This window comes from Selaginella moellendorffii, unplaced genomic scaffold, assembly GCF_000143415.4.
Source record: "Selaginella moellendorffii unplaced genomic scaffold, v1.0 SELMOscaffold_6, whole genome shotgun sequence".
Classification (NCBI taxonomy): domain Eukaryota; kingdom Viridiplantae; phylum Streptophyta; class Lycopodiopsida; order Selaginellales; family Selaginellaceae; genus Selaginella; species Selaginella moellendorffii.
The window spans coordinates 948,526-960,454 of record NW_003314267.1 but is presented as its reverse complement, the minus strand read 5'-3'; the positions used below and the strand labels follow the sequence as shown (position 1 = coordinate 960,454).

General features: G+C 41.7%; 1 protein-coding gene across 1 annotated transcript; it reads left to right on the top strand.

The window, feature by feature from the left end:
- Nucleotides 1-8,232: 8,232 nt before the first annotated feature.
- On the top strand, nucleotides 8,233-9,614 carry LOC9655408. Its single transcript, XM_024670717.1, has one exon. The coding sequence runs from the start codon at nucleotides 8,551-8,553 to the stop codon at nucleotides 9,145-9,147; it is 597 nt and encodes a 198-aa protein (XP_024526485.1). The 5' UTR covers nucleotides 8,233-8,550; the 3' UTR covers nucleotides 9,148-9,614.
- Nucleotides 9,615-11,929: the final 2,315 nt, after the last annotated feature.

The window sequence follows — 11,929 nt, the reverse complement described above, 5'->3', positions numbered from 1 at the left end:
TGAAAGGGTCATTGACTTATTTGCATAAAGACCTTTCACTATTTGTATGACTCCTCATTTCCTAGAAGAATCTTCACGTCAAGACCTTCCATTGTAGTAGCACCAATAAGACGTTGTTGACACCAAGGCCTCCACCCTAGAAATGGAGGATGCCAATCCAGAAGACACTAACAACATTGATATATATAGCCAATCTCATCACATACTTAATAGTAAACATCACGGCCATGACCATGTCCTTACCTTTGTTCTTAAACATGAGTAGCAACATCATCAACCTCTATCTGAACAAAACCATCTCCCATAGGCAGTGGAGTTAAAGGATGTACTATAAAAAGTGGAAGTGGTGATGTCTTATAATGTTGTGTCAATCAAAGAACATTATCAAAGGTGGCTAGAAAAGTGCATGCACAAGTCCCACAAGATCTTAATGAAGTGCTAACCATAACATTCCCAACTTAATCCACTATAATATATTTGGCTCCACATGAAGCAAGAAGCTCTGGAAGTGAATGTCTAATTGCATCACTAACTCAAATTGCCCTTGACAAAGACAATGCAATTGTTGGAATGCATTGTCTAAGAGAATGCTCTAATCCAAACAAGTGGCTACACTCAAACCATTATACTATTGTTCGAGATATGTAAGAAACTCATATACATCATCCCAAGAATAATAGATAGTAATCACTATAAAGTGATCAAACTAATAATATATATCATCCCTAGGATTCCCATGGAAAAACTTTAGCCAAACAAGAGGATTAATAGTAAAAGTAAAAATTACATCATATGTTATGAATGCCACCATTAACTACGTTTGATTATTCAACTACAATAACATAGCATCAAACAACTACACTAATTGTTACTCGAGAGTCAAAGGAGGAGATTGCTACTTTACCATGAAGATGAACAAAAACAAAAGAAATAAAAGAAAAGAAATTGAAAAATCTATAAAGAAAGTGAGATCTAAACAATACAAAAGCTAAATCTAAACTAAAATCCCAAATACAAAATCTCCTTAGGGATATTAGTATACAACATTGTAATTATATACTCTTGTGAGTGCTTGGAATATGGAAAAGGAATACAAAAAATATGCATATTAATTAGCCCAGAAACCCTAATTTATATACAGGAGCGAGTGGTTTGGATTGAAACCAATTCGACAGCTACCAAAATCCCACTATGCTAATATTATTATATGGCATCATAGCCGTACACTTGGCCCTCACATCATCCCCTCTTCTCGGAATAATGGAAAACCATCAAGGTTCTCTTGTAGACTGGCTGGGATCTAGAGGAACATTAGGAGGAGGCATCAGCGGATCTGTAAGTGGTATTAACTGCTCTTGATCCCTTTCTATAAAGCGTTTCAATCGTTGCACATGCATAATCTCTGGAGGATCGGCCTGTTGGACGTCATGTCGAACCTCATAAACTTGTGATCCAACTTGTTGCAACACCCGATACGGTCCTTTCCATTGTGCAAGGAGCCCCTTAGATAAACCACGTACCGTAATATGGGGAAAACAGACTAACACTAAATCATCCACTTTGTACTCTGCAGGTGGACGATGATGAGAGTTGTACCACTGTTGTTGTCCCACTTGTATGCAGCCTAAGTGTTCAACGGACTCCACTCGGACAAGTGGAAGAATGCTTGTTAAATATTGATCCCATGACCTAGCATCGGCAGCTTGTGTCAATTGCAAAGGTAAAACTCCATTAGTAATATTGGATCATGACCATGTAGGAATTTATATAGTGAAGCACCAACAAAACTCTGCACCCCTGTGACATATGCATACTGAAGAGATGGCAAATAACCATCCCAATCTGAATGTTGAAAGTTCACATATTTTACAATTATCCCCTTGAATGTCCGAACGAGCCATTCCACCAGACCGTCTGATTGTGGATGATAAGCACTCGTGAAAGTGTGGTGTATCCCCAACCGAGACGTCAAAACATGAAATGCCTCAGCCATAAATGTGGGACCATTATCCGAAAGAATCTACTTTGGATAAAAATACTAGAACACCACTCGATTGAGGAGGAAGTATCCAACAGCAGTTGCAAAGGCACTAGCAAGAGCACCAACTTCTACCCAACGAGTCAAATATTCAAAAGCAATAATAATATACTCATTGCTAGCAGTCAACCGTGGAAAAGGTCCCATAAGATCAAATGCCACCAACTCAAACGGACGGGAAATTGCAATTGACTCCAACCGTCCTTCCATAGCCTGAGGGGGAGTATTATGAGCTTGGCACCAAACGCACACATACGGGATATTATCACGTCGCATCTTCGGCCAATAGAAAGACCTACACAGCTTCTCAGTTACACGACAATGTCCCATATGCCCACCTAGAACAGAAGAGTCATGGTAGGTATGGAGAAACTGCGGAATAAAGATAGAAGGCACCACCAGCCGTAAATGATCATTAGGATCTGTCCCCACAAAATAAAGAAGGCCGTCTTTAAGGCGATATTGAGAATGTAAATGCCGGAAAGGCAAGTCATCAGCAAGTGATGCAGGATTCTTAAACCCATCTCGAAGCCTTCAAATCCACGGCTCAATCTTTTGAGCCTCGCGAACCTCATCAAGAAAAGGTAGATCTTGCTCTATGCCTTGTGGACACTGAACATCAAGTACAGCAACCACCAACAATATAGAATCCTTGTCTAGAAAATCCATAGAGGCTGGAACAACAAGCTCGTAAAAAATATGAGAAGAGAATGGAGAAGGAAGAGGAGCTCGAGAAAAGGCATCAGCATCAGCCATAGAATTCCCTAGGCAATGAACAACATCAAAATGATATATCTGGATCATTAATCCATACCAAGAATGAGGTCAAAAGCTTGACTTGGCACCACCTGCAACTCAAGCTCGAGATCACCCACATGCACAACTAGGTCTACCTCATCCCATGCACATGCATGTGTATGGCCATTGCCATAAAGAATGAAAACTGCTTCTGCCACACGACGCAAGTGTAGACGACAACGTGTGGCAACAGGTCAAGCAATAAAAGGTAAACTCGAACCTGTATCAACCAACACGGAGAGAATAATAGGAGACCTCTTGTTATAAAAACAAGCTTGAAAAGTAAATACTGGATGAACTAATGCCAAATGAACCCCTTTGATGATACTCCTGAAAGAAAGATGAAAGGGTCACTAACTTATTCGCGCAAGATCCCTCTATTACTTGTATGACTCCTCGTTTTCCAGATGCATCTCGGTGTCTAAACCTTCCACTATAGTAGCACCAACGGGACGTTGCTGACGCCAAAATCTCCACCCAAGAAATGGAGGTCGCCAATCTGGAAAATGCTGACAATGCCGATAAGCATGACCAACTTCATCACATGCCCAGCAGCAAACATCACAGCCATGACCACGTCCTTGCCCTTGTCCTTGGACTCGAGCAACAGCAGTATCAACCTTCATTGGAACAGAACCATCACTCATAGGAAGTGGAGCTAAAGGATATGTAGCGAGATGTGGAAGAGGCAACGTCTTATAATGTTGTGCCAAGTGAAGAGCATTGTCAAGGGTGGCAAGAGTAAATGTATGCACAAGTCCAACAAAATCTTGACAAAGTGTTGGCCACAACATTTCTAGTTTGATCCGCTCCGACATATTGGGCTCCACACAAAGTAAAAGACTTCGAAAACGAATGCCAAATTGCATTACCGACTCAGATGGCCCTTGGTAAAGATGATGCAATTGTTTGAAGGCATCATCATAGTCGTCAGCATAGCTGAAGGCACATTTGAAGATGTCCAGGAGAACACTCCAATCCCCACGAGTGGCTGCGCTCAAACCATTGTACCATTGCAATGCCATCCCTTGGAGACACGTAGGAAACTCACGCAAACGTCGAGCATCATCTTAAGAATGATATGTGGTAATCACCATGAAGTGATCAAACCAATAGTACACATCATCCCCAGGATTCCCGCGAAAGAACTCCGGCCGAACACGAGGATTGGTACCAAGAGGAGGAGGAGTTGTACCACATGCTGTGAATGCTGTTATCAATTGAGTTTGGTTGTTCAATTGCAAGTGCATAGCATCAAGCAATTAGACCAATTGCTACTCTAGAGTCAAAGAAGGAGATTGCTAATCTGCCATGAAGATGAACAAAAAAAAAAAGCCAAAGAAGATAAGTGACAAAAAGCTAGAAGGAAATGGTAAATTTAGACAATGCAAAAAGCTAGATCTAAACCAAAATCTTAAAAGGGAAGAACAAAAGAAAGGAAATGGAAAAAGTTAAATCTATACGATGCAAAAGCTAGATCTAAACTAAAATCCCAAATTCAAACACTCCTCAGGGACAATCAAAGGTGCCTCTCACCTCCACTAATGTGAGTGCTTGAAATATGGAAAGGGAATATAGAAAATGTGCAAATTAATTAACCCAAAAACCCTAGCTTATATACAGAAGCAAGTGGTCCAGATTGAAATTAATCTGACAGCTACCAATTAGTATACGGCATCATAGCCGTACACTTAGCCCTCACACTCTGACCTCACACACAAAATAGTTAATATAGAGTTTTTTAAAATGATGACTCATTTGACTGAAGTTAAACTTTCATAAATTTTATCAAAAATTGTACTCATTTACTATTTCAGTTTATATTTATTGGTTTTATCATATATCTATTGAAATTATCTATAATTAATGAATTTTTTTCCAAATTTATATTTAGCTTGTAAAAATTGTATGTAAACACTTAAATAAAATTAAAATATACAATAAAATGATAAAAATATTGCTCAATGTTTCTAAGTTTAATAACTACTAGTCATGAAGTCCCTCACTCAAGGTTTATGCCTTTTATTATATGCACTCAAGTCAATCCAACAAATCCCTGTAGAGCTTGCAATTAAATTTTTTCTAGAATTGAAGCTTTGAACAAACTTAGAGAAGAAGAATCTTCTTGCCTTGAAAATAATGTCGATTCTCAAGAAGAGGAAGCCAAACACATAGATGGCTTTACAAATTCTTGTGTTTCATACTTCTGAAAAAACATTGATTGTTGAAAAAAAAAATATAGAAAACGGTTTTACATCTCCTAAACCTTACAAATTTTGCTCGCTCTTGATTTGACAAATCCAGCATAGGTTGTAGAGCTGGAGAAACAACAGAAGGTGCAACAAGATGGAAAGGAAAATGACTTACACCCATTAGAGACCTAGCAAGCCGCAATCCGCATAGAATTGGTTATTTAGCTTCTCTCCATTTGCTAGGGTATCAAAGATCCACTCCTGAAAAAAATAGATCAGTGGAGAGACCTTCTAGCTAGAAAAAAAAAAAAACAATAAAAAATAGAAAAGGATTGCATTGAAAACCTTACCTTTAAGCAAAGGAAATTCTAAGTTGATGAGCTTAACCTTGACTTCAATCCCGCCAATATGCTCTGAGACACATTCTCAACTCCAAAGGGAAAGAGACCAATCTACCAAGACATTAAACCTAATAGAGAATGCATACTACGACCTAAAAAAAGAAGTTCCACTAAAACAACAATAACCTTTTTTCCTCCACGTGGTAACATCCAAGCCATTTAGAAAAAAAAGGAATCTGGATTGAATTGCTCTTTTAAATATAGAAGGATGATTTAATAATTTTTTATGTTAATTCTTTAAAAATGGTCTCTTGCAAAAGAGGATTTTTAAAATAAAATAACATCAAAATAAATATGAACTTTTGTATTTTTTCCTTTGAGGCACTTTATGGATAATGATGATTTCTTCTAATGTTACAAACAAGTTTGAAATGGATAATTAAAATGCTTATCATACTTGGTTAGCTAAGGTAAATATTATTTCAGCCTAAGTTGCAACATTGTATTTATATTTTATTGGCTTTTCTTTTGTACTAGTTCCAAATCAATTAAAACATTACATCTAAGTATAATTGTTAAGAAAACACTCAAAATAATTGTATGTATTTAGTTTTATACTTCACACCTTAATTAAATAGGCCTATTATCTACTACCGATGCACGTTGAAGGCTTCGCCACATGTATGCACAGTAAGTCTATCACCTTTTTATTCTCGCCGTGTACATTTTGCAAATACTGAACCCTGGTGTGGGAAATCAGCCTGAGAATCCAGCGCTCAACTTCTTATGAACAAAGAAAGAGAGTTTTTTCTTTTTCATTCCTACTGCGATTGGAGCCTAAGGCTTAGAGATTCCGCAGCATTTGGAAGGAGAGCTTGTGGAACCCACGCTGTGCTGCGTCGTTGGAGGCGTCAGTCATGCGCCGCATCTACACGAATTCATGGGCAACTTTCAAAGTGCATGACGAACGAGAGGAGGTACGATCTCTGCTCACGGCCGACTTGTTTGAGCGTAAAAATAGGTCGAAGTCTTGCGTATGACGATGTGACGTAGTGACGAAGCTCTCTCCGTACGGCTTTACAGAGAAGTTTTGAAGTGTCCGTGACACATGTCCATGGATAGTAAGAACTCACAATTTCTAAGCTTTCTTTATCTTCTTTCCGACGGGCTCGTCTTTGTTTCAACAGTGGCTCCAGAGATAAAACGGGTATGAATGACAACTTGTTTATACATATTTGTGTGGTTTGGATCTTGACATGCGGTTTGCTCGAGGAAGCAGACAAGAGTTTCTTTTCCTCGGTCGCAATTTACAAATCAGAGCTCGTACACTGCGCCTTGATGCTGAGATCTGCAGCGCCCTCGCTGCACTGCGGATTGCAGAACAGTGTGCAGATTGCAGATTGCAGAAGCAGGCCACCGGCCGCACGCAGTGGGTAGATTCAAGCCCAACCTGCGCACTGGCCTGCAGTTCGTGCAGGAAAACCAAGACAAATTCACCGCAACAGGATAGTAGCCAACGGGGGTGAGCTCCCACTTAGAAATCTTAATACTGTTTAAAAGTGAGGTAATCACGTAAACAATACTTTTTTTCGTCATTGCAACCCCTCCTCGTTTTCATGACTTTTTCTATTCTTAAGCTGGAAGAAGGGAGGAGAAGGGGGAAGGAATGTAACAACAGGAGTAAATAAATGGGGGGCGCCAGAGAGAAGAATCCAAGAGCTTCCAGGTGAGTGGTCCATTCCATAGAGGTCTTTGTTTACTCGCGAGGATTACGATCGATAAGATCCATCCAAGCGCCGAATGTTTTGTTTGCTCAAGTCGAGGGATGACCTGTGCGTGACGAGTACATTCCTTCCAGAATCCAGCTTAAAGCTAAACCGTCACTGTTATTTGTCTAATAAGAGGGGTTTAAACAATGCGTTGTAGGGCTGTTCACCAGCACCAGTGGAAGGGGGCATTGACCTTCACCTTTGACGGGCTACAAACTACGAAGAATATTGATAAAGTATATGCCGCCAAGTACGTATACTCTACAAGTCCAATAATGGCCATTGGATTGGCGCACATGGGTGGTGGTCGCGTACGGCCTTGTCCCCTCCATGTAGTGGGGGTTGGTTCTTTCTCGGTGCTTAAGACCACTATTTAAATTTTAAGAATTGTGCGCTTGCGCTTTGTCATGTCAATCAAAGGCTTTGGGTGACGTCTTCGCCACCACCTTTCGCTAGAAAGAGCATCTCAACTGTATTCACAAGGAATCCTTCTACCATAGAAAATGCAAAGATGCTTTCCCTCCGCCCAGCACGCGATGTGTGTAAGATTTAGGGGCTTCGGTACGAGCCGATACGATTGAAAAATGGTTTGATCGAAAACCATTATAAAATATTTCCATGCTAGTGGTCCCTGCATTACGTCGTTCTTACGCGCTCATAATTGGGCCGTGGGCCTTGGCTGGGCCCATATCCGTGACCATGATTGGAGGAGAGGTGGCCATTACTCTCCACGTCGGCAACCGTCACGGGCCGTACCGTGGGGTGGCCAGTTATTTTGGCGTTGCCCGTTTTCAACGCCGTGCCATGTGAACGGCGGGCCACTATCGAATGTGGCCGGGCCAAATTATGGCCAGTGGCCACCACCCCATGGCCAGCCCCGCATATGCAATCATGTGCAGCCATGTGCGTGCCGCAAAGCGCGGGATGGGCCCAGAGGCCCATCTTGGACACTTTCTTTTGGGCCACAGTGACGTGGCGCGATTGCGGCCGCTGGATTGCGCATTGGACGGCCACGATGCGCCGTGCTGCCGTTTGAGGGACGAACCCCGGGGTTTCTTTAAATTTGAGGGTTCTTTCCCAGTATCACATTTTCTCGGTCGATCGAATTGGAGGGAGGCGCGGCTCGATCGATCGTCACAGGGCGCGAATGGAGGTTCTATAGATTTCTTGATCGATTGCGCTGCCGAAATCTCTCGCGAATCACGGTTGGTCTCCGCGAATTCGAGACGATCATATCGGCTTCTCGCGATTTGCCGCTGCGATTCGTCCCTTGATCGCGCCGAAATCTTTGCTGCTCTCTCGAAATCTCCGATCGTCGGGGCAATCTCTGTCGTAGTTCTTGAAGATCGCGGCGAGATCTCTGTCCGAGTTCCTTTCCTTCCGGTCGCGTGGAGGGACTCCTACCCTCTCCCATGGACGACTACTACATCGAATTGCTCAAGAGCCACCTCTTGCCGCCGCTAGGCACCATGATGAGGAACGCTGATCTGAGCGTCAAGGAGCGGGGGAAGGCGATCAAGAATCTGGCCGACGGATCGCTTGCCATCACTGGCAGCGGCGCGGGGTGGAGCGCCGCGCTGGGCGATCAGCTCCAGCAACAAGATCCAGCCGCCGCCGCCGCCGGGTCGAATCTCTCCTCCTCGGGCCGGAGATTTCCAGCGCTGCTGCGGGTCGCGCGCTCGTCCAAGCGAAAGATTTGCCGGCGGCTGAGGCATCGCAGTATTCTCAAGGCCGCGGCGCGCCAGGTTCGTGCCAGCCGATGCCAGGGACGATTGAAGCGCAGGATCATGCAATCCCAGCAGCAGCGACGATCCAGCAGGGACGACGAGCAGACGATCCAATCTCGTGTCAAGGCATTGCAGGGACTAGTTCCCGGCGGACACGACATGAATTGCTCGGTCCTCCTAGGCGAGGCCGCCGACTACATGATGTTCTTGCGGTTCCAGGTGGGCGTGCTACAATCGGTGGCGGCGGCGATCGAGAGCCAGCAGCAGCCACGAGCAAATTAGAGACCATCTCGCTCACTGTGGGGTTTAGCAACGAGGGTGGTGGATTGGCGACGATCGATTCGTTCTAGAGTCTCTCCTTTCCGCCTCTCTTTTATATCATCTCACACAAAAGGAAACCAGTCGCTGGCTACTTTCGGACGAGAACTCGAGCGAAGGCGAGCGAGAATCGTCTCGTCCCGCGGTCGTGCGTGATCTTCACAGCTGCATGCGCAGGCAGAGCACGCTCTCATAAATTCCTACGCGGCTGTGAGCTTATACGGGCCTTGCGTATAAGACAAGTACACGATGAATGCTGCAGCCTCCAAAAGACAAAAAAAGGGATGAAGCAGGCAGCGGAATTCGCAGTTCACATGGATGTAGTTAAACATTGATGGAAAAATTTGGCAAGTATCAGAAATCTTAAAAGGTGTATGTAAATTATGCCTGATCTTCAGGTGAATTACGTAACTTGATCCTGTGTGTACGTACATCCTGATTGGCTGCGTGGGTGGATTGATTCTTTCCCAACTTTAAATTTCATGTACATTGTGGAGGGGTTGTTTTTATGTGACATCAAGAGGCACACATGGGCCACCTTGGAAAAAAGGAAGATGTGGGAAGTGGGGAAAGCATTGCCCTGCTCAATTGTTTGCCAAATGGGAGTGGCATATTTGTGTGCCCTATGAATATGTTGTTTTGATAGTCTTGTGGTACCCAATGTCAAGCATTATAAGACTACTGACTGATGAATGCAAGAATTCAAGCCTTTTAGGAGGAGTCCAACAAGGGCCGGAATTGCACAGGGGACGAAAATCGTGAACACGAACGCACGGCGATGTGCTGTATTCTTTTCGAGCAACTGCATGTTGTCTGTGCACCAGCCATGTTGCAGCTCCAAAGTGCATATGACTGGGCTGCGTTGCTACATCAAGATCGCTTTGGGGTCCCATGGGCCAACAACACCAACAATTGACAAGAGCAACACTGACCTCTCCTTGTCAAGCACCCATGCATGCAACTGGTCCGTGTCAATCAATCAGCGTCACCAAAGACTGGGACCAGCGAGCCAACCAAGGGCTTTCCTTCTCTGTTTCTGGCCCGCGATCGATGGAATCCATTTCGTCTATTAGCCACCGTGGCACGTCGGTGAGAGGGGATTGATTTGACATTGTTTCATAGGTGAACAACACCACCACTCAGATGATTAAAAGATTAAGAAAAAATAATCTATGCATTGTTTTTAGAAAACAAAAGAAAAACACAGGAGACCCTAGAGTCCATTCACCCTTCATCACTGGAGACTCTCTCTCTCTCTCTCTCTCTCTCTCTCTCTCTCGCTCTCTCTCTCATATCAAAGTAATCAGAAATGGTAAATGGTACTAAAGAAAAAGTCCAATGATAAGCAGCATTTTTGTAGCTTTAGTTTTTCTTGTAGTTTATTTTCTAAATGATATGAACAATATCTTGAGTCCTTGAAGAAAACTGAATTACATATAATGCCATCTGGTTTTTTCATGTTAATAGTGTTAAACTTCTCCAAAATGTCACTACACAAATTGGCAAGTGTACAATTACAATACTATATATTAATGATCATTCACTAGGGTTTTTGGGTTAATTGTTATACACATTTCTATATTTCTTTTCCATATTCCATGCACTCATATTGATGGATTAAGATTTTGGTTTAGATTTAACTTTTGCATTATTTAAATCTCACTTTCTTTATAGTTTTTTAAATTTTTTTAATTTTTTTTAATGCTTTTTCTTCTTTTTATTTATCTTCATGGCAAAGCGACAACCTCCTCCTCTTTTAACTCTAGAGTAATAGTTAATGTAATTTCTTGATATTATGCAGTTGTAGTTGAACAATTAAACTTAGTTGATGGTGTTATTCTTGGCATATGGTACAATTCTTTCTACTTTTATTGACAATCCTTGTGTTTAGCTAAAGTTATTCAATGGGAATCCTAAGGATGATATGTACTATTAGTTCGATCACTTTATAGTGATTGCTACCTATTATTCTTGAGATGATACTTGGTGTTTGTATGAGTTTCCTATGTGTTTCTAAGGGACCATATTGCAATGATATAATAGTTTAAGTGCAGTAAATCGTACAGATTGGAGCATTCTATCGAATTTTTTCAAGCACGAATTTGGGCATACTAATAATTATAATAATGTTTTCCAACAATTGCATTGCCTTTATCAAAAGCTATCATAGTCATTGATGCAATTTTATATTTACTTTTAAAGAATCTTGCTTCATGCAGAGCCAAATATGTCGAAGTGGATCAAGTTGGGAATGTTATGAGTAACACTTGAGAATGTTTTGGATAGCATAGTATCTGAAAGTCATAAAGTCCTTAGGTATGTGAACCTCATTTTATCACAAAGCTTAATAGGAATGTTCATTTATGCATCAACTATCAATAATATGCAACACTTTCATGAGAATTTATCCTCCATACATAGATGGTTTACTGGAATAGTTTGTTTAGACTTTCAAAGGGATGATCGTAAAGTACATGAATTTTCAATATTCAAATTAAGATGGTTATTTGCCATCTCTTCGATATGTGTATATTACAAGAGTATAAAATTCTATTGATGTTTCACCATATAAACTCCTATATAATCATGACCTGATATTGCTAATAAAGTTGAGTTTACATTGACATTTACCATAAGTTGTGTATGTTAGATTTTTGGATTAGTATTTAACAAACATTCTTCCACTTGTTCAAATAAGCTGAACATTTGGGTTGCATAAAATGGGACAATAATGGTGCTATAAGTC